The following is a 23982-nucleotide window of genomic DNA, read 5'->3' on the forward strand; positions in this document are numbered from 1 at the left end:
GCATTCCTCTCATGACCCCTATGGAATATATGGGATTTCATAATTGGTTGCAGAAAATAATATAGTACTAAAGGTTTCCACAATTGTAGCATTTTTTTTAATAAGGCGTGTTTCGTCACCTTTTTTTTTTAAAAAAAAATTGAGATTCATTGTCATCTATTGATCTTTATATACACCAAAGGCTGCCCTAGGAAATTGCTTGGGACTTCATCAAAGCATTGAGACACCTTAAGAAACTTTATTAACATGCCTTTTATGTCAAGACTCCAGCAAATATGATTTGTAGGCATATTGTAGTCTTTCAAGCGATGAACCTGCTTTACGGACAGCCTTAAACACTACTATGGATCAGATTAAAATCCTATAATTTTCTGAAATTTCTATTCAAATCCAAGATCTCATCACCAAATAGTAATGGTATGATTGGTATAAGTGATCTATGATATTCGACCACTGCACTAAAGCCAGTCGATAGATATCCTAGGCTATGCATATGAATCAAAATACGATGCATATCTAAATTACTTGCAAGTTTGCAACCTAATTGGGGCAATTGCTATCCAAAACTGTGGTTTATGATAAATTGACTTTTAACTGTGGTTTATGAATCCCTATGTTAGAAAACCTTCCTGGCCCGAGAGCCTGTGAGTTTCCTGCAGAAAATTTTCTATAACAATAAGACCTGTACAACAGGAGAACACCTAACTGAACGGTTCAACAGGAGCAGTTTCTTGAAGAAGAGCAGCAGCCTCAAAACATTCAAGAGCTTCAGTTGTTGCTGCACCTTCAGGTTCAGATCGATGTAGCAGCCCGAGAATGTGCCAGGCTGTATGATTAGTCCTGTCAAGACGAATTGCTTGCCTAATAAAGGTTATGGCAATTGGCAGGGTTTGATCTCCGAATTGTACGAGACTTTGAGCCATGGAAATCAAGCTAGGAACATGGTTGGGATCCTGGTCCAGCGCATCCCAAAATGACTTCTGAGCTTCTTTTTCAAGTCCCTTTGCTAGGTAAAGTAAACCTTGTGCACAATACATTATACACACAAGCATCAGTACTGATGACAAAATCAATCATAAAGCTCGTCAAATGACAGGTAAGTACAGAGAAATAATTTTTGAACAACTACATGTTGGACAGCCACAATCACTACTAATGGCTTTGGACCTGGCCCATCTATTCCAGCTGTTATGGAAAACCAATTAGAAGCACTAGCATATGAAGGGGAAGGAGAATAAACTTCTCTAGCTATGCTTACTGGTACTGGTACACAATACATGTGAAGAAATTGTGGACGAGATGAGAGAGGCAATTTTCAAGCCTGGACCCTAACTCGCAACAACTAACTGCAATCCTTATTAGATGCTTAGACTTGTAAGACATTGGTCCTTACTGTTCACACACAAAAACCTAACTCTACAGCTAATGGCTCCTTGTGCTAAAGATTTTTGAACACACTACTCACATGCCACTCAATGCTAGTTGCTCACTTGCTCAGTCTACCAAGCAGATAACAAGGGATTACGGATTATGCAATGGTATCTAAGGTAAGCATGTAGAAGGTCATATTTTCATTATCTGCCAAGCATCCAATGGAAAAAGACAAGGTTTTTGTCTCCAATCAGTTCAACCAAATATGAACATACAGAAGAGAGGGGCTGGGGAGGAGCTACGTCAAAGGAATGGTAAAAATGGCTGCAAAAGTAAATATCAGTTCCTCATGTTCTATCAAAACTATCAATGTGGGCCTGCAAGAGAAATGATGGACTTGAATATAACAACATTTACCTCTGGAATGACATCTAGAAGCAGAATGAGGACATAGTGCCTCTGATTTTGAGAGGCAGACCTCAGCATCTCGCCATTGTGATAGGCTTGTGTACACGTTGGCCAGGTCATGCCATGTCTCCATCTCCAAGATTTTATCTTCCTCCTTCCTCTGTCATCATAATTTGCAATGTATAGTCATCCCACTAGGTACCTTACCAGAGCAGACACTATGAAGATTTTCAAATAAATGGTTTATCTTTATATGCTAACATTCAATTACGGTGTCTTGTCAAAAAATAATATGGTGTCAAAACAAAACAACAAGCTTAACAAAGAACACATCAAGTACATTGACTTGCAGTTCTTTTGGTACAATCAGTACAAAAATGTCAAGTTTTTATGCTGATCATTATCCTTTTGCAGTTTAGAATACTTGTAAAAAATATGTAGGCAGAGAGCACAATAGTAGCCAAGTTATAGCTCTTTAATCGCAATCCTCATGATTTATAAATTTCTTATTTCAGAGTGATTATCAAATTTGATGATTCACAACTGACAAAATAAATATTTTCTTAAAAAAATAATTATGAACCAAGAATAAGGATCTGATATTGTTTGCAATGACTATTCAGAAAATCAATTTGGACTACTGAAGTTATCCAGAATAGAAAGGAGAACAGTCACTAGGAAATGGAGTTAAATAAGCAACAGAGAAATATACCTCTATAATCTTTTTCTTGATGCCAAAAGGCCCGCTACTTTTCTTCCGAACTTGAAGAACTGCAAGAAGATGAGTATATGTTTGTATGGCAATCTTAGTTTTGCCTTGAGCAATTTCGAGTTTTGCTCTGGTTCTCAATAATTCAGCATGTTCCCACTTCCCAGTTTGTTCCAAAGCAGCATTGATTATAGTTTCTGCATCAATGTAGCGCTTCTGAGCAGAGAGTATACGAGCCAGAAGAACCCATCCTGCAGTACCTGAACTAGCCTCCAGTTTCAGCAACTTTTTTGCATACGAGAGTGCGATATCCAACTTCCGCTGCTCAGCATTTTCTAAGGCAAGATGATATATGACGTTTGCGTCTGTTTCATTCGTCATTGCTTCAGCAGTTCCCAACAGGTCTAGAGCTTTAGATTGCATCCGTGCTCTTTTAGAGTCAGAAGTAACCGATTTGGATTGTGCTGATGACAAAATACCTAACAAGCAGGTGGCTTTACAGGACAGTTGTTCACAGTCTCCTTCCAGTCTCTTGATCGCTTTTCCAGAATAATTGATCCCTTCTTCAGAGAAATTTGAATCTTTAGCACATATTTTCGAAGCAAGTAATAGTTCATGCGTGCAGTTGTGAATTTCGCGGTCATTAAGAAGATTCCTCAGTAGGTTTAAGCTAACCTTATCTTCTCCTAGTCCATGATAACATAGCGCAAGGTTGCTAAAATTCTCTTTCCTGTCAATGGCACCAGCAGGTAATTCTTCTAATTGACGGGCTAGGATGCTTAAATCTCCAGATGTAGATAGCGCAAAGGAAAGATGATCCACGATTGATGGATCCCAGTCAATCCTTCTCTGAAGAAATTTCTTCAGCAAGAGCAAAAGAAGTAGAATTGCCTCTTCTATATTGTCACTAGGAACATATGCCCCTTCCACTTGGAAACGAAGCGTTGGGGGGCTTGCATCAGTACCACTGTACAATAGAAAAATTTCAAATTCTTTTTCAAGCCTTGCTTGAGTTCCCATGTCAAGATTCCAATTATAGAGTAAAGCATGACGATATGATGAAATTGCTTTATTGGGGCACAAAGCAAGTTTCCACAACTCAGGTTGCAACTCCACTGTACTTTCCAAGGTCTCTTGCATTTTACAGTGGGTGGAAAACCGTCCGTTCAAACCCTCTGGTATTGCAGACTCTATAGTTTCCACAATCACCTGGCATGATTGAGCAGCTTCTGCAGAAAGATACAGATTACAAAATTAGTCTTTAAATTAATTCTACAATCATGAGCAATTGACTATTAAATTATGCCACGGGGGAAGCCCCACAGGTTTATAATACTATGCTACTCAAAGAACAAGCACACTCACATAATACTACTTTAAATCTATCAGAATCAATGATACATGCATGTAGGACCTAGTGAAGTTATCTACTTATCTTAACCACATGATCATACTGAGAAACAAACTCTGAGCAACGTGAAAGAGCTTCACACTGATTCTGATGCGCATGTTGTGGTGGAAATCGGCAGAGTAAAAGGCAGTCAAAGTAGTTAGAATACAAGAGCCACAGCAAGTCTGTAAAATGGATACATTAGGGATAATCCTGAGCCAATTATGTTCTATTGGCATATACTCCCTTCATCTTGATTTAAGATGAAATTTTCCATTTGATAACGTTCCAAAATTAATTTAACATCTGGTTTTAACATATCTTTTACTCTACTCTTTTTCCAATGTTAAAGCTGGGTCTCACACCCACTTTACTTATTTTTCTCTACTTTTTCACCCTCCTTAATCTCCGTGCAAAAGGTAGATGCTAGCTTTAAGATGGGATGGAGGATAAGTCTGACCTCTTGCTCCAAGTTTTACATTGTTAGGACTATGGTCAACTTGACCATGGATATACTCAAGTTTTTCAACTTCACAACATTTGGTTCATGCTACTTGATCTTTTCTTTCTTTGAGTTTCTTAAGAGCATTGTTATTCATGGACTTTTAGTAGTTAATGACATGAGATTTCGAAAATATACAAAAGTTTATGCCTGAGAAGATATTTTGTATGGCATGACAGAGTCAAAAATATGATTTCTGTGAAATAACTCATGCCTTCGGTCATGTGTATGTGGGTTTGTCATCAACCAACCCAAGCACAACACATAGCATTAGATATTAGCCCATTACACTATTATTTTAGGGTTTTTTTTTTGTCCAAAAACAAATAAATAAAGAAATTTTTTACCAATAGTCATAAATTCTGTAGTCTTCAAACATGTCGGTATATTTGGGACAAATATGCTGAGAATTTGACTGAAAATGGAATGGGGGTAATTGTCTAATCGGGAAAGAGTAGGAAGGAAAATGATGACAAAAAATCTTGTCACAAACAGGGTGAATTTAGGTGGGAAAAAAAAATGTGCCACGACAAGAATGATGTGGAGGATTGAGAAAGGGCAAAGGGGTATAAAGAGAGCCACGAACAATTTTCTAGGTTAATGGTTGTGCATGCTCTAAGACAGATGTTTAGGATAGTTTAATCATATAATATGGCAATTGAGTATGTATATGGACTAACTTAAACCAAAATGTATGCAATGTAAATTCTATAGATCCTAATTTAGGTGCAAAGAACTATACGTCATATCCAGCATCCTAAATCCTGATCCAGATCAATTCAAATCATTACTGAAGCATACCTGCATTGGCTGCATACTTATATGAGAGCAGTGGAACATTTAAGGTAATTATCCATCAAAAAACCTGTTCACCCTAATAAACTTATTTTAGGGGAAAACAATTCCAAAAAAGGGCTGATAAGTTTACAAAAGTTTGCTTAAGTTCCAAACTTCCAATAAAGGCTACCCAAGCTCATTTCACAACTACATTGTATTCAGATAAGTTGTTATAAGTGGATTTCAAGAGAAAATAACACACTAGACCTCATAACAAGCAAATCCTCTTTCCTAATGTACTGCCTATCATATGAACATCAATCTTATTGTTTCACGTCCGTATGCATCTAAATCAACCTCTAAATTTTAGGATGTATCCAAGGTTCCACCTTACCCTCAAGCTTTTACATAAAATAAACCATTGAGTTGCTTAAATTAAACCCTTAACATTTCTGTCCTAACTCCTAAGTCCCTCTTTTCTCAGCAGCAATACATCTAGATGCCAACAAGGTAAAAATCCCAACCATAAAAAAATTCAAACTTTCCACGATCACTTTGAACCTAATGTACCATCCCCAACCTATCAATCAAAAACATCATAAGACATGAGACTTCCCTACAACAACCAAGCAAGAAAAAGGCCAACAGGGTGCCAAGACAGATTTCTTACAAATGAATTATGACATGTTAATCACCACAAACTAGCATGTGTAGTCCAAGATCATAAACATAAGTATGAGAAATAAGAAGAAAATAAATTAAAAAGTACCTTCAAACCTTTCAAGGGCCTGCAATGACTTTGCTTTGAGAAAAATTGCTTCAATAAGGATACTAACAGCATGCATTGACATGGGCAGCACTACATTACTCTGTGAATCGCGTCTTTGCAGATCACATCTCCGGGCTAATGAAACTTTGATATTAGGCATAACTGCATCAATGTCAATACCTTCAAAAACGCGAAGTGCTGCTGCTATGTTTCCCTTCTGGTACTCAAGCCTTCCTAACAAAGCTCTGGCTTCCTGTACATTGTAGCAGCACTCATGAGACCTTGCAGCAATTTTGTTTTCCAAGTCTAATAAAAGCCCAATGTAGAAAATTATTATTTCAATGAGGTATTTAAAGATAGAAGAAAATTCCTGAATTTTTTTTAAAAAAAAAATAAAAAATTCTGTAATTCAGCTCCTTAAAGTCTTGAGACGGTGTGCATAAAGATGATTTTCTTTCCTTCCTTTCCAAGATTTAGTATACTCTCTTTCTTTGTTTAATAGAAATGAATAGATCTATTTCGAAAAAAAAATGTGGGAAGGAAGGAAAGTATTCTAATTCTGCAACCAATAAGTACCAACCAGGTCTCAAGTTGGTCGCTATATGGAAATTTCTTCTATTAATACAACGGGGGGATTTCTTTCTTAATTAATTATACAAACCAACAGAGCCTAATAAAACATAGTTATACACAAATCCTTGAAAGCTTTTTCAGAAAAATATGATTATACCAGAAGTCAAAGTGTTATTGTCGTAATAACTCCAGATGGAGGACTGCTGCTTTTGTGCCATTGGGCAAGGAGGGGCTAGAGGAAAAACAGTTCAGGTAACTTTAACATATGATGGGTGTGTGCAATAAGTTAGCCCAAGTCCACCCATACCACTAACTCGCTAAGAATCACCCCATGTTACCAAGTCCGACTATATACGACTGAGAATCACCCCATTGTTCATATTGCATAAGAAATGAAGTCTCACCATCCATCATTTATAAGACCTTCTCTCATGGAAACACTACAACACCATGGTCACAAGTTGCAACAATTCACTAATTTCACCCAGATGTGGGTCAGCTGATAGTTCCTGCTTCACAGTATTTAATCAACAATAAAGACTCGATGATTAATTCAGATTAATTAGTCCTTCAAAAAGGAAACCATGGACTTTAATGTTTCTTGATTTTCACTATTCAAGACTTCTGCTCTAAAAATAGAAGCTATATGGTTATCAATCAATCTGCTTTCCCTCCGCAAAAAGAAATGGAGAGAAGAAGGAAAAAAATATTCTAGCAACTGGATTTGGCTGCAGTTGGGTGCATAAGAAGCACCTTATAAGCAACCAGATATGCCATCACGAGGAGCTTAGGAGTAGGGGAGCAGAAAGATTAGGATATCCAAGAATAAACGGTGATTATGTGGCCTTATTTCTTTTTCAATTAACAAGAGCTTCCTACTTCCACTATACTTTTTTCAATATTGGTCCTAGGTCAACCGTTATTGTGGAACACATAGAAAGCAAACCTATCCTCCAATACATACTAACAAATGGCTTTTATGGCATTTCTCACACTAAGCTTACATCGGAAAAGCAATGTATCTAAAAATGTAATCTCTTGTTTCCAATCGCCACATAAGCATCTTGTTCATACGGCTTTACAATCTTTAATTGGCTTACTTTATTTTCTTTTTTTATAATTTTTTAACTCGTTTACTGACCCTTTCAAAGATCTCCAAGACTGTCATCAAATTAAGATTCTCTGATTGATGTAGAATCTTTTAGATTCATCACTGCTGCAGCCAAAGTTAACTATATAGCACTAAACTGAATCAGTCCCTAATTATCTCGAGAGTCCCTATCTATCAAGGCCGTTCCATTAGTATCATTATGCATAACTTATCTAAATTCTATTTCAACCAAACTTAAAAATATCATTCAAGTAGCAACAATATTACAAGCATAAACAGAACTTCCCACCCAATCTAACGATCACAGATAACACTCCAGAAATGAAACACCTAAACTAAATATTTTCAACAGAAGCATGCCAAACAGTCATCTGCATATTAGATAAAGTGTTCCTGAGACTTTAACCATAGGTAGTTTCAACACTGCCTTCTGGGCAAGAGCACAAATTCTGTCATAAATTGCAAAGTCCTGCATTCTAACATGTGAAAGAACTCGTATGACATGAGATTTTACGCGAGAGCTCAGTAGCCAACCACGAAACAAGGGGATTTCCTATAATTTGAAGATAACTTACAGTAATGTAAGCTAAACCCTTTACATTAAAGTAAGCTAAAGTTTGAAAGGACGGGCAGATAAGGACTCCCTTTATAGCGATAGGCTATGGCCACATTGTAAACAATTAACGATATTTACTGTTATCTCTTACTTCTATTACTCCGAGAGTGAGGGGCAAGGGAGAGGAGCAGGCGTCAAATTACCAGTGGGTTGATTTTTAACTTGTAAGCCTCAACATGTAATGCAGGAATAAAGATATTCCAGGGATTTAAAACAGCAAATTAATAGGACTAATTTCAAGAAACATCCTGCTTCTTCAACCAATTTATTCTACTCTTTATGAACACTTCTAGCTTAGATGCAGGTTGAGATTCTTGGGAAGCTTCATACTTAATTAGCATTCCAAAAAAGGGTCTTTTGTAGTTATAATAGCTGAGTACAGAAGTTTGGACAGCCAGCCTAATTATTACTCATCAAACAATAAGTGATATACAAAGTTCTACGGCAAGATACAATTTGACCTTCTACATGGTTATAAAGCTTCATTGATAAAACTAAACAGTAGTGTCTCTACCTTCTTCCTTGATCTTTAAGAACTACAATGCTACATTACTTGTTAGAACTATCCACATATGCAAGATTTGTTTCATATAGAAATTAGAGACTCTGACCTTATTCACAGTTGCATGCATAATAAGTTTAGATGAAACCCTACGGGCTACAACACCATCAGGTCAAATGACTCCAGTAAGAAAGAAGAGTGATATAATAACTAAGTAATCATACCATAATCTAACTTCAAAAGGTGAGTTTTTAGCAAATCAGGAACTGGAGAAACCATTTCACATTTTAGAAAACTTGAATATCTTAATAATTAGCTTAACGGAACAAAAACGGATGATGTATCATACACAGGTTAGCAATGCATAAGCTGAATTAGGTATAATCTATCAATTAAAACCTCTTAGATTTCATCATTCCCCCAAAATAATTACGAATAAATGATTTGATACTTAGAAGAGCATTGATAAACTACCTCATAGTTCAAGTAACCACTTGCACGAAGAGATAATTCAGCTTCTTCAATGGTGCTCATGTTCGGCTTTGGGACAACCTCCCCAGCTTGACCTGAAAACCCACCACTGGCTGAATAATCCCTGGTAGCTAAGGAAGAATCTGATGATTCAGCTGCTTCATCTTCCCTAACTTGCTTCCCTAAGAAAATGCACTTCATCATCTTCTTCAATCTGCCTTTACCACCGTTTTTCTGACTCTTCCTTGAAGGTTTGGCTTTCATATTACACACAAATACTTCTTTACCACCCCGAATACACATAACAAAAAACGTCAGATGAAAAACTTTAATGATGCTGATACTATATCTCTCCTATAAATATACAGAACATACAGAGTTTCTGCAAACTTTGGCCATCTACATTGAGATTTTACTAACCTCATAACAGAAAGGCAAACTTATACATAGATGTTAAGATTTCAACCATCATAAACAATTAAAAATCTGGAGAAAATTACAAAACTGCAAATTTCCACATTTTCCAAGAAATGGACAAAAATTCTTCACATTGCATTTTTAATTCCAAAAACCTTAATCTTATATCATAAACCTTGAAAATTGAGCACATTCAAACAAGCTTCAAATGAATCAGAAATCAATAAAATCCAAACTCCAGAAACCCAAGTTCTCCTCCAATTATTGAATAAATAAATTAAAAAATTTAAATAAAATAAAACCCACCAAACTGAAAAACTCAATTAACACCAATTAATCACAATTTCACAATGAAAGCAGAATTAAGCAGCAATCACCAAAAAAAAGTCCCTAAAACTATAAACCCAGCATCAAAAACTCAATTAGCACTCATTAATCACAGTAAAATCACATAATTAAGATATCAATTAGCAGGAAAAAACCCCTAAATACAGTACTAAACAACAATAAAACACTACATTAAAGCAAACAGTGAACTGAATAAAAGTAGGAATCAAAGTCATAATCATAGGAATAAAAAAAAAGAAAAAAGAAAAGAGAAAAGTATACCTGCTGTTGATTGAGAAAAAGCAAAAAATTGTTAGACCCAGAAAACATTTTAATCTTCTGCAGTATATAAAGCCTCCAAAATGCTAGAATTGGCCTATAATCCACAGACCCACCAACCAAATTGCCTCTTTTCATATTACACCTTTATTATACATGTATAATATATGGTATGAAATCACAATTTAGCAAAAAGAAATCTCTAAAATAGCTAACAAATCAAACTTAAGTGTATTTTAGAGCAAATAAGAGGTTGGATAATGAAAATATATTCTAAAATTATCAATAAAAATTAAATTGTTTTCTGGGTTTCTAAGCATGAGACTGTCAATTGTGAGAGTTTTTTTTTTCATAGATTTTTTTATTACAATAATTTTAAGAAGAAGAAGAATGTCCTGTATTTTTGGGGGTCCACTTTAGTCAAATATGAGTTCTTGGATTGTCATATATGGGTCAACTACGTGCTAATTGACAATGATTTGTTTAATTTTTCGAGTTTCATAATTATTTATACTTCTTAATTTAATTATGAAAATGATTATCGAATGTGAAATGGGCTTGGGACTTGGGCACTTATGCAGTTATGCGTAGTCTTTTTTGTACAAACATCATTTTTTATGTTGTGACTTGTGAGCCACTTGAAAAAATTATGATGCACTTGAGAAAAAGACATAAATTGTACTTGTAGCAAATGATATAATTATCGCGAAAATTATAGATTCATATAGAGTGCTATTAGCCCTAATTTAACCTTTAGTTGCATATTGATGATTATAATATGGTTTTAAATTGCCTCTCGAATGTGTTTTTTTGAAACAAATACTTGTTAGTGTCACATAATAAACTCTTAACCTTCAAAATAAAACATACGGATTTACGAAATGTATATAGAGTAACTAGAAATCTAATAAAACAATAATTAAAAGGCTATTCCTCTCCTTTGTCTGAGATTAATTACGATAATGTATGATTAATAGTTAATAAAGTAATCTATATATGGAGTTCTTGCTTGTCGTCATCTGACAGTTGACATATTGGCAAACCTTGTAACGAAATAAAACTATATCATAGTTATTTAAAGTGGAGATGACATACCATAATTAGTTTAGAATAAATGTGTGCTTTGTATGAATTCTTTTTTCAGAACGTGTATTTACCAGTTAGAACTTGATTTCACGTTGTTCATGTATACAAATGGACTTAAACAAATGGAGTAGTGGTTGAAGTGTAATAAGTATTGCACAAAAATGGGGCAATAATTTTGCACACAAAAAGTCATAAGTTAGAATTCACCTCAAAAGAAGTTGGTGAAATCATTAGTACATGTACATGAATTATACATACATGCATTAATTGTTGGGGATTTCACTAAAACAAGGGTCACAAAGATGAAGGAAATTAACAACAATCGAAAACCTTCGAGGCGTGAACGATATCACTTTTCCAAAAGTAATATTTCAACCCTATACTACAACCGGGTATCACGAAATTTCTTTGGAGATACAACGAAGACAATTGCAATTATAAGTAGTATAAAAGCAATCACAAAGTAAGCAAGTGGTTTTTGTTTTTGTAATAATGGAAGTTAAGAAAACATGCAAAAGAATAATGATATATATATATATCATACTTTTATCATATACTAATTAAGTATATATTGAGAAGCAAGTGACTTTTGACAATCAACCGTCATTAACAAATCGTTATAAGCAGCACTTATCTAAATTGTAATGATTTGACTGTAACCATCAAATCATACTTATCCAAGATGGTGTCCGATCGGGTTGCAATAATTGATAATAATCATCAATTATATCAATTATACTCAAGTCAAAAAGTATGGTGCCCGATCGTAAATAACTAATTTTTGTTCTTGCTCTAATTCTTTGTCTTTCTTAATTAGCCACACCTTAACCAATGCTTATTAAGAAAACAAACATAAAATTAATCTCCAATACTCTAAATTAATCTACATTAATTATATATATTTATCTTCCTTGGCAATGTGAAGTCATGGATATTGACATACTATGCTTCTTTGCTCTGATTTTGTCATTTTCTTCATATTTTTTTTTTTGTTTTGTTATGTGTTTATTTATACAACTTCATATGAAACCCTTATCCTCTTTCTCCCTCTCTTCTAACCACAAGCAAACTAACACAACTCGACAAATGTTACATTTTTCAAGTTGTCTGGATCTTCACGGTTTCTTCTGCTTTGTACTTTTCCATCACCTTCTTATCCTAGTTGGACAATTTTAAATAGTACGGATTGGTACGACGGAAGCAATATATATTACAACGTAATTTCTCTTTGAGGCAGCGAACGAGTTGTTTAAATTGGAGTAGAATAATCTATTTTTATGAACTTTTTTATATTGAAAAGATATTGTAATACTCTATTATGTTATCTATTTTATGCAAAAATAGACTCACAAGAGATCTTTATAGGAAAATGTATTCCTACCTTTTATTAAGGGTTGAGAAGAAATATCATTAGTCATAAATATGCAATTATGATATGAGCAACGTCATATTCATTGTAAAATAATGACTTAAATACTGCTATGTATCATTTAGTTTTTCGTTTGACTTATTATTAATGTTGATTTTCTTTGTCTTTAAGAGAAAAATACTCCGTATTTTATCAAAATTAAATTTTAATTTATACATTGTTATAATTCTGTGAAGACGAGATACAAATTTCACATCAACTATATTAAAATGGATATGATGTTGGTATCTCAATAAGACGGGATTATTATATTATATCACTTCGTAGTTATTGAATGTGCATGTCCTCGGCCTTTTTACCCGTTTTTCCAAAAAAAATGTGAGAAATGAATTATTATTGTGGATTTGATGAGATATACAGATAAATAATGTTAGTTTATGTGTCAAAAAAAAAAAATTAGTTTGGATATTTAAAGGATCAAACTTAATTACAACATAAGAAAATATAAATATGTTTTTTTTTTTTTTTTTTGGGCATTCTACAAGTACAAATGAATATGCATGGAAATTAAAAGGAAAAATTCACAACAATGATCCAAACTATAAGCATTCTTCCCATATTAATCCCAACTATGGGTTATTATAGTATAATCTAAACTATTGGAGACATATTCCCAAAATAATCTCAGTAACCGAAAACCTTTTGAACTGGTTAATTTGTTTTTTTTTAATCTCTCTCTTCCTAATTAACTTAGCGAAGGTCCACACGTCACCACTCTCGTCACCTCCCTTATTAGCCACCAAAACCCAATCACCTATGCTACTACTTTTGCTAATTAAAAAGTGGTGGCCGTAGATGAGGCACATCGTTGAGGTGGTGAGTGTAAGAGAGTGAGAGCTGGTGGTGGTGCTGGCCATGGTAATTCGCAGCGGTTGGATTCAGGTTAGAGAAACGGGAGTATATTGTGATTAAAAATTCCTTATAAAATTTAATTTTAATTTGAATGAGAGATTGAGAGCCAGTAATTAGGAGACATGTAGCCCAAATGACTTATTAAACCGGTTTCATCAAGTCATGGATCAATGGGAGAAGAAGCTCTTTATAGTTTGGATTATTATAGAATAACCCATAGTAGGGATTAATGTAGGAAGGATGACCATAGTTTGGATTATTTATGTGAATTTTCCCTTCAATTAAAAATCAGAAAAGAGAATATATGTAAGTATCTTAATTATAAGGCGTAAAACATTTTTTATATAAAGCTTTAAAGTTAATTCGTATCTTCTCACGTAGTCACACACGAGTAATAGTTGTAATAGGCGATTAGCTGGTAAGCAATTAAGGAAAATTATAGTTAATCTAAATATGTGAAAACTTGAAAAGCTTTGAATAATTGATAGAGAACACATTAATTACTTAGCATTTAAAAATTTGGGGCCAACAAGGGCAACAACTTAAATATAAAATTGACAACTAGTTCACTGATTATTTAATCAATACAACAATACATTGAATCCATTATGATCAGCAGTACAATTGTAGTAGCTACTGGAGTATAATTAAAAAGAAATTAAGCAAGTTTATCTAGAAACTATAGAATGAGTTACACCAAATAATCAACAAACCATGTTTATAGATAATGATAAATAAGAAATACAAGTACATCTTTCACTTAGACTCTTAATTGGCAACAATACCGATTCTGCTCCATGCATGGATGTGGTCGCTCATGCATGAAATTCTCTCTCGTGTAGCATGTGCTTGATTAGAAAATGAAGTCTCTACCTTAGTAATGTCCTCCAATCCCACCGCCACCACCTCCACCACCTCCAAATCCACCACCACCACCAAAGCCGCCACCAGAGCCTATTCCTCCTCCAAATCCACCACCTTTACCGAATCCTCCTCCGATGCCACCACCTTTACCGAATCCTCCTCCGATGCCACCACCTTTGCCAAATCCTCCTCCAATGCCACCACCTTTGCCGAACCCTCCTCCAATGCCACCACCTTTGCCGAACCCTCCTCCAATACCACCACCCTTTCCAAATCCACCTCCAACTCCGCCCCCTAATCCTCCACCTTTTCCAATTCCACCGCCACCCTTTCCAAACCCACCTCCGCCTCCAATTCCTCCACCTTTTCCAATGCCACCACCTAAACCACCACCCTTTCCAAAACCACCTCCACCTCCAATTCCTCCACCCTTTCCAATGCCACCTCCAATTCCACCTCCCTTACCAAAACCTCCTCCACCGCCTAGCCCTCCACCTTTCCCAATTCCACCACCTAATCCACCACCCTTTCCGTATCCACCACCAATACCTCCTCCTTTTCCAATTCCACCACCAATGCCCCCACCCTTTCCAATTCCACCACCTAGTCCACCACCCTTTCCATATCCACCTCCAATACCTCCTCCTTTACCGATTCCACCACCAATGCCCCCACCCTTACCAATTCCACCACCTAATCCTCCACCCTTTCCATATCCACTACCAACTCCGCCACCAATTCCATGGCCACCACCAACTCCGCCACCTAGTCCTCCACCCTTTCCATATCCACCACCAACTCCGCCACCAATTCCATGGCCACCACCTAGTCCCCCACCCTTTCCATATCCACCACCTAATCCCCCACCCTTTCCGATTCCACCACCAATGCCGCCACCTTTACCGATTCCACCACCAATTCCATGGCCACCTCCAATGCCTCCACCAACTCCGTGTCCACCACCAACTCCGCCACCGATTCCGTGGCCACCTCCTAAACCTCCTCCACCACCACCTCCTAATCCACCGCCGCCGCCGCCACCTAGTCCACCACCACCACCGGCACCTCCACCAAATCCTCCTCCACCGCCATATCCTCCTCCACCTCCAAATCCACCTCCTCCTCCACCGCCACCACCTCCACCTCCGCCGCCGCCTCCGCCAAACCCTCCACCAAATCCACCTCCCTTACTAAAAAGAAACTTCTCGTCCTCATTCTTCGTTGTCTCCAAACTTCTTGCACTCACACTTGATACAAAAACATGAAAGCAAACTAAAAACAACAAAGAAAGTCTCTTAGTCCCTCCCTTCATATTGGAGATAGATAAATCAAAATAATAATAAAGGAGGAGGATTTTGTTTTGTTTTATGTTGAGCAAAACATACAAACTTTGAGGACCTTTATATAGAGTTTGTAATTGGCTAATATATTTACAAGTGCATTAAATTCTATCAACCAACTGTTGTACGTAGTATGGTTGATATTATTTGATAATTTTACATTATTTCTAAATTATATTATCACCGATTTTATTCATTATCGTGCATTTATTACTTTGAAGGAACGACTTCTTTTTTTATGCTACTACTTTTAGCACGGAATTGAAAATCACAGCTACTTGTACTGTTGCATTGTTACTGATTTTGATTGCTAACCAATTAACACCCCCTTTGTTGCATACTACGATGCATGAAATTTGTGAAAATTCACTACAACTAGTTTCTATATATCTCCTTTTAGTTTAGGCAATTGCTTTTTGGTCGATTCATATTATGTACCAACATGTTAATTTATTAGACCACGTCTTATCATAAAAAATTATAATGCACCACACTAATAAGACGCTAATATTGGTGAATCATGAATGGTGTTACCGTACTATATGTTATAATATTAGTGTAGAATATTTTGGGCTTGCATGGTCTCTTTAGAATATGTGAATATCAATGATCAATGCAATATAATTATCAACAGGCTTATATTCAACAAGTATATGTGTAACAATTTATTAATACTAGTATTTCGTTATATATGAAAATACATAACTTTAAAAGATATTTAATTTAGAGGAGATCGTTCTTATTAATCAATAGTATATTTTTTCCTATGTATAAAATCTCGATCCTAGTCTTGATTCCAATAATCCCATTATTGAAAAACTTGAAATAGTTTCTTAAACGTAATTAATGGTTAGTTGATGACAGGGTATGTAATTAATGGCCTGCTTATAACTTATAAGCTAATTAGCATGCATGCAGATGCATGTACGAGCTGAGTAGTGGAATTTTAAGTACACCTAACCATGTTGATGTTAGTTACCAAAGATAGGGTTTTACATTCTCTTACAAAAAGTACCAAAAGTAAATGAATTACAAAGATAGATGAAAATTAAGAGCCTGTAAATTCGTTATATATAAATTCAAATTGGAAGAAATAAAATTACAGTACTTGAGTTACTAAAAAGGTTTTTACACTCTCTTACAAAAAAGTACCAAAACTTACAGTGTTTGTGACAAAGTAATGAGTAATGACATAAAACAAATTAATTATTACGAGTATCTTTAACAAAACCCTCAAGCTAATACATACAGTATATCACTAATTGTTTTATTATCTAAGATATGTTGATTAGAATTAATATAATTAATACTCCTATCTGTATCGTATTTGTATTATATAAAAGTACTTTTTTTTAATGTACAAAGTATTAAATTGTGAATACATGTAAAAGCTTCAAAAAAAAAAAAAATTACATGTTCGTTATTTTGTTAAAAAGTAATGACTACAAATGGATTTTAAAAAGTTATTAATTGGGATGTCTTAATCAAATTACTACTTGTAGAGAAGGAGGAAACAACAGTGATGTTGAAGCTAATCACCCTAATTGTCCGTTAATTATTAAAAGGCGTTTGTTCAATCCAGCTAATCAGGAAAAGCTCAACTTCACTTCTCTTCTCTGTAAATTTTATTACGTCATCTACCAATGGATTAAAAAGAATATTAATATTTTAATAAAATTATCTATATTATATTTAATTCATATACTACCTCCGATTTTTTTTAGTTGCAACTTTGAAATATTTTATATCTCACAAATAATACCCTAAAGTTGCAACTGAAAAAAAACAGAAGTAGTATTACTAATAGTGAATTATTAGTAAATTATGGCATCGCCCAAACAAAAGACTACTAGTATCTTAATTTATGGGCTACAATTAGATTTTTGCTTTCAACTAATCAGGTGACTTAATGTTGAGTTAAGCATAAGAGAAGAAGTTCACTTTTTGATTTTCTCACCTTTAAGCACTTTCCACTTTTTTTTTTCACCTTTGAGGACTTGTGGTTAACTTTCTGGCAACTTAACTCAACCTTAACTCACCGGAGCAAATAATTTTATTAAAAATAAAAAAAATAAAAAAATAAAACACTTAGGTCCTTACCAAAATCTTTATATCAATTCTTTATACATTACAAAGTTCATATCATAATTAATTCATTATCATGCATAATTTAAATGATGGTTCCTTTCTTTCTCATTCTTAGACAGTTGCTCCACCGTAACCACGTCGGTGGACTTGATGGACGATGTTCTAAGCTAGTCAGTTCGCACTGAGTGATATATAAATATCATCACGAAACCCCCACCTTCCTCAATTTGTTTGGCATATATGAATGAAAGAAACCCCAACTTGTTTCCTCTAATTTTCTCTAGCTCTCCCCTTGTTTGTATGACGGAAAAGCCACAACAACCACTATCCTCGTGAGTGTTGACGGACTTAAAAAAATTATTGTGTGTTCGATTATAATGCCGAGCTGCTGAAATTTTTTGGTTGATCGGTTTTTTATGATGTATTATTTGATAAGGTTGATGATATTTGATTGTTTTGGGGTTTATGTGGTTTTAGATTTAATGAAAGTTTTATTTCCAAATTTTATTTCTTATTATTTGCAATAAAAGGGTTATTATTTGTGAAATATATATAAAAAAAATTCATTTGTTATAAATAATAAGAAACCGAAGTAGTATTTTTTTTTTCATTTTTTTTTATTTTATTTTTGGACTAAGATACTTGATGAAAGTTTGATAATTTGTGGCATCTGCTTCAATAATTATCCGAGTTAGTGTTGGATTTTGGTCTTCAATAGAAAATGTTGCAATGGAGGAAGAGAAATTGTTCACATTTAAATTTTAAATTGAAGTCCTTAAAGTGAAGAATAAAAAAGGTTAGAGGTCTTTAAAGGTGAAAAATATGAAATGTTAGGTCCTAGAGTTTTGTTTACTTACTTATTAGTGATGTCAGAACTTAATGCTTAACTCACCTTGAGTTAACTTAACTCTATTTTGGCCGGAAATCAAAACTTAGGTCCTCAAAGGTGAAAAAAAAAAGTGGAAGGTCCTTAAAGGTGAAAAAATCAAAAAGTGAAGTCCTTCCATTATACTTAACTCCTTTATGTTGGAATAAATTTCCAACATTAATGTTATATGTGGATGAATTCTCCCACGTGGAAAGAATAAGGAGGAACGGAGGAAGTAAGTGGTTTATATACTAAACCCTTAAATATGAGTTATGAAATGGGCTTGAGTATGGTTTATGGTGTTGTAGAAAAAATGTTGATCTTGTTTGGAGAAAATTAAAAAATCAAGGAATAAAAATAAAAGAATATAAAATGAGAACTTCTTTTTTGAACTAGTATACCAGTGAGCAATTGCTTGTGACTTGAAATATACTGCATAATTAAATATGAATTTATACTAACTTATTTTTCTTGAAACTTAAGCATCCTTATTAATTAATACTACGTACATCATTTTATTTTGTTGATTGCAATTGAATTAGCTATACAAACCAATCATAGCTTGAGACTTTGAGACAAGGTGTTTGTTATTAGTTTGTGTAACAAAAAGTACAGTAGAAAAGAGAATGAAGCAACTAAGCAAGTGTTGTTAGTTTGTGTAAAAATTGTATGTTGTAATAACTTTAGTCGTTTGAAAAGAAGTTTTAATAAGAAAATTCTAAGTATTTTGGTATATTTTTAAGTCGCTTCCTTTACTTTCCTACCCATACTATGATACTAATTCATGATACATATTATATACGTGATTATTAAATCGGGTATATTAAAAGTTTGTTTGTATTTTCTTGGATTTCAATTGATAAGTTCTTTTCAAACAAGCTGTGAGAACCTTCACCATGACATTCTTCCATGTATCTCGTTCCATCAGTTCAACACAAAAAGAGAATAAGGTTTGCCTAAATTCGGATTGCTAAATGTTGTATGCTTTAATATATTAGTGAGAATGATAGGAGGATTTGCCAACCCTAGATGACTCATGGGCAGCTCACACCATTATTGTTATCATTGCTATTTTTGAAGAAGATAAGGGTCTGTTCATTTCAGCTTAATTTCAGTTCAGTTTAGCTCCTAATTTCCTTCTCTCATAAAATATTCATTTCAGCTCTATTCAATTCAGTTCAGCTCCAATCAGTTCAGTTCAATTCAGTTCAGTTCAGCTCAGTAAATGTGAACAAACCCTAAGTCTCTTACTTCTCGATCTTAAAGAGCTTCTTCTAGGAATAGTACGAATGATGAGTTTTTATGTTGGGGTGAATTTCTATAAGCTGAACATATATAATAACGCGTCAAAAGTCAAAAAATGGTCCCAAAGAGTTAGATTGTCTATGATTATTAATAAGTTGACTTTATTTAAAATCTGAAAACAAATGAAATTTTATATGCATGCATCAAGTTAGTGTTGCAATTTTAATCTTCTTTTAACAATTAAGAAGGGGTTTATCTTGAAAGTTGGATACATGCGAAACATAATTAAGGCTTTTAATTGGTTGAAATGTAACAATTTTCAGTTTTCTTTACCACGAAATACTTCACATATCCCCCCATTAGCTATATTTAATCTACTATGGAAAAATAAGATTCAACCTAAGCTACCAAAAAAGTTTAGCCACTCCACCATGACAGACAAGCGCATGTAAATAAAAGTTATTCAATGTAGCTTGTATAAAATAAATAAATAACATTCGATAGAAACTATATCACTCTAGTAAGATATACAGTATAAATTAAGGAAAATCAAGTCCAATACTCATTTATAATTTCAACTTTCGGCTGATTAAGATTTAGATCAACCATTTATTCATTTATTCGTACAATAATAATTGTAAGCTATAGCTAAATTTGCTAAAATGAAACATGTAGAGATCGAAAAGTTTGCCACTTTAATTTGCCATAAAAATTGGAACCCTATGCATTATTCGTTATTGCTTTATGATATAAAGAATTCCAATTTAAGAAGATTGAACAAGTATACTTACCATCCATGGACCAACTAGAGGTTTTTGGTTGAATAACATTGAATGCAAAAAAAAAAAGATTATTTTCAAGATCCATATTAATTATATATCTACCAAGCACATGAAATAGGACCCCACTATCATATTTTCTTCATTGTTTCTACTCGTAAAGTAGTTATTAATGAATTGATCTAGTTAGCATTATTTATAAAGTTGAATGGAACACTTTTCTCTGGTTGAATGACTGCATTTTCTGGTTCATTAAAGTCTATTACAACGCGTATGTATAATGCAAAGTTGCAAACGTGAGGAGTTGAGCTCCTTGAAGGTGCATGTGCTAGTGTGCTACCTCTTGTTTCATGAGTGGGTCATGGTGCAAAAAGTCTTCGCTAAATGCTCATCATCAATGATCATATTTGCTTATAATGTTCACTATCTCTTAGACTCGATTTGAATCACAAAAATCTTTTTTATTACGAATATACTTGTTTTTCGGTATCAATATTAAAATTGAAGAACGACTTTATAACTTAAACTTAATTTTTAAATTATGTGGTGTACGAATTTTTTCTGGATTTTGAAAATTGGTTTGATTTTGTATATGGAAGCTGAAAAATGAAAGTTGGCTTTCGCAAACATATGTAAACACTGTGGTTGTGGACTTAAATCGTGTTAGAAGTCTTATAAACCCTTTTTATCAACAAGACACCTAGTTACAGTAGTTAGCGATATGAGTCTAGTCAGCCTCAAGAAATGTGAGTTGAGTGTTTGACACAAGACACAACTCAACACGATCCACAACCATCTTTAAAGAGTAGTATAAAATTAATTCAAGAAACAAGATGTGTATGTAGTACTTTATATTCTTTAATTACCAACAATTATACAATATTCAATAATTTGATTAAGGGCCTGTTCACATTTACTGAACTGAACTGATGAACTGAACTGATTGGAGCTGAACTGAGCTGAACTGAATATTTTATGAGAGAGGGAAATTAAGAGCTGAACTGAACTGAATTGATTGGAGCTGAACTGAACTGAACTAAACTAAACTGAAATTAAGTAAATATGAACAGGCCCTAAGTCCTTTTGTCATTAAGGTTTTGATTTACAAGCTACTTTAAGCCAGAAATTAAATACCCAAATTTTCTCATAAATTGGGTTTTTCCAACTATGTTTCTTGTTTGATTCCTTTTTTTTTTTTTTACATAATTGTTTGAGTCATTTTATGTGTTTTAAGTTTTAATTATCTATATATTATGGTTGATTGTAGTTAAGTTTTTTTGTTTTTTTTTTTTTTTTTTTTTTTTTAAAAAAAAAAAATCTTCCACATGGCCTGGCATTATTGTTTTGTTAGGAAAGCACATATGGGATTATTGTTAGTATTGTTAGTCAAGTTTTTTCAATTAATATTGTAACAAATGTCAAATTCTTTGCTCACTAGTCACTACCAACAGAATCAAACAAAAATCAAATTTAAAGCTACAACAAATCAATAAACCTTTTCATGAAAAGCTACATGAGATAACAATATATATTGTGAAATAGAAAGGGCATGAAAAAAGAGAAATATAAGTCTAAGGCTTATATTGTTTACAAATTATAGGGTTCTTGATGTAATTAAATCGTATCTAAGGCTTTAGCTTGTTAATATAAGTCTTTTGTTTTGTGTTAGAAAAGAGAAAGGGCATGAATGAGGCCAAGTCTTCTCAAAAAAAAAAAAAAAAAAATTAAAAAACCGTCAGACCTAGTATATGTCGTTTATAATTTAATTTTATTAGTGTATTATATCCATCAATTAGCATATATGTTAGCTTTCTCAAACAACCAAAGCAACCAATTCAAAAGTAATGTTTTTTACTTCCTTCGTTTTTTTGATACAACATTTTTATAATTGAAAGTTTCAGTTTGTATGTATCATTTTTCTTTTTAATTAATAAATTCTCTCTATTTCTCTCCTATCACACAAGTCCTTTTTATTTTTCTTTTCTCTGTACTCCAAAAAAATGCCTATGAGTTCGACAATTAAAAAGTAATACAGTAATAAGTGTAGTATGACTTCAATTACATTTTTTTTTTCGAAATCTTGTTAAAGCCCAAAAGAAAAGCTTCGTTGAGCCCAAAAAAACCCAATATCCAAGCCTAAAGTTCAATTCCATTTGAGCCCAAACCAAATCAAATTAATAAGCCCAACAAATGCAAATATCAAATTACCTCCTCCTAGTTGCATAATAACACTAGTCAAAAATATCGCATTTGAGGTTGTCTGGGAACCTTTAATTTTTTGTCAACAAATTCAAGATTTGATTCGTTTATTATTAGTGATAAGTCATACGGATTACAGAGTTTATTTTATATTGTTACAACACTGGCAAGAAAATGTGTAAATATCCGCGTGTTTAGATTAGTAACTTAACATTATTAATGCGGAAGAATAAGAGCAAGATTAGCCCTAGGTGTTAAGACTATACATGACATCAGCAAATCACTTTTAAATTGTTTTAAGACAAGACTTCACAAAATTTATGCATTTATGAAGCAAAGTCTTAACAAAGTCTTGAATGGAGTCTTGAAAATTCAAGACCTAACTTAAGACTCATTTAATACTTTGTACTGTATTTTTTTTCTATATACGTATATTAAAGCACAACTTTTTCTTTGAAAAATATTATTGTTAACAATAATTTAGTTTAATTTTATTGGAAAAAATGTAAAGTGTAAATTTAATTGCAATTGACTATTGTATTTATTTTTATTTATAAAATTGTTTGTTGTATTTTAATATAAAGTATTCCATTATTTGCTATTTTTTGTTGTATTTATTTTAATCTAAAGTATTCTATTATTTGCTATTATTTTCATCAACAAATTTAAATTATAAGAAAATGTAAATTTTACGGCTGTGGTATTATGTATATATAATTCATGTAATTTCATTATTATTTATAATGTCGTATCTAGTGGTTTAATATTATTTTTCAGCTCTGTAAGATATGTAACTTACTACACCATTGCAAATTATACTATTAAAATATCAGATATAAAAAAGAGAGATAACAATAATACGTATTTAAGAAATCTTAAATGAGTCTGAGGAATGAAGATCTAAATTTAGTTGAATCTTAAGGAGTGTTAACATAATTATAAAATAATAAAAATTATTAAAATATGATGGCATTGGGAAAAAAATCTTAAGACAAGATAGGCTAATCTTG

At 33.4% G+C, this 23982-nt stretch overlaps 2 protein-coding genes across 4 annotated transcripts; both read right to left on the bottom strand.

Annotated features, from left to right (window-relative positions):
- Nucleotides 1–553: 553 nt before the first annotated feature.
- Nucleotides 554–10539, bottom strand: LOC145564147 (protein NPGR2-like). 3 transcript variants are annotated; one of them, XM_081624485.1, is made up of 6 exons: nt 10226–10539; nt 9203–9480; nt 5927–6179; nt 2492–3717; nt 1789–1939; nt 554–1021 (listed from the first exon to the last, which is right to left on the bottom strand). In XM_081624485.1, the coding sequence occupies exons 2-6, from the start codon at nt 9461–9463 to the stop codon at nt 702–704; spliced, it is 2211 nt and encodes a 736-aa protein (XP_081480611.1). In that variant the 5' UTR covers nt 9464–9480; nt 10226–10539; the 3' UTR covers nt 554–701. The 3 variants fall into 3 exon arrangements, with proteins under 3 accessions (XP_081480611.1, XP_081480610.1, XP_081480612.1); XM_081624484.1 differs by lacking the exon at nt 10226–10539 and having other exon boundaries at nt 9203–9502; XM_081624486.1 differs by lacking the exon at nt 554–1021 and having other exon boundaries at nt 1875–1981.
- A 3597-nt stretch (nt 10540–14136) lies between these two features.
- On the bottom strand, nt 14137–15836 carry LOC145562559 (uncharacterized). Its single transcript, XM_081622865.1, has one exon. It carries the CDS (start codon nt 15763–15765, stop codon nt 14464–14466), a length of 1302 nt encoding a protein of 433 aa, XP_081478991.1. The 5' UTR covers nt 15766–15836; the 3' UTR covers nt 14137–14463.
- Between the last annotated feature and the right edge of the window lie 8146 nt (nt 15837–23982).

Source organism: Chenopodium album, chromosome 10, assembly GCF_948465745.1.
Source record: "Chenopodium album chromosome 10, dcCheAlbu1.1, whole genome shotgun sequence".
In the NCBI taxonomy this organism is placed as follows: domain Eukaryota; kingdom Viridiplantae; phylum Streptophyta; class Magnoliopsida; order Caryophyllales; family Amaranthaceae; genus Chenopodium; species Chenopodium album.

Bases quoted from the DNA above. Each gene is read 5' to 3' on its own strand.
- LOC145562559 (XM_081622865.1), bottom strand. From the start codon at position 15,765: ATGAAGGGAGGGACTAAGAGACTTTCTTTGTTGTTTTTAGTTTGCTTT.
- LOC145564147 (XM_081624484.1), bottom strand. From the start codon at position 9,502: ATGTGTATTCGGGGTGGTAAAGAAGTATTTGTGTGTAATATGAAAGCC. The intron at 6,180-9,202 runs GTAGTTTATCAA...TACAATGTACAG, and splicing joins GTGGTTACTTGAACTATGAG to GAAGCCAGAGCTTTGTTAGG. The intron at 1,022-1,788 runs GTAAATGTTGTT...ATTGTGCACAAG, and splicing joins TTCTAGATGTCATTCCAGAG to GTTTACTTTACCTAGCAAAG.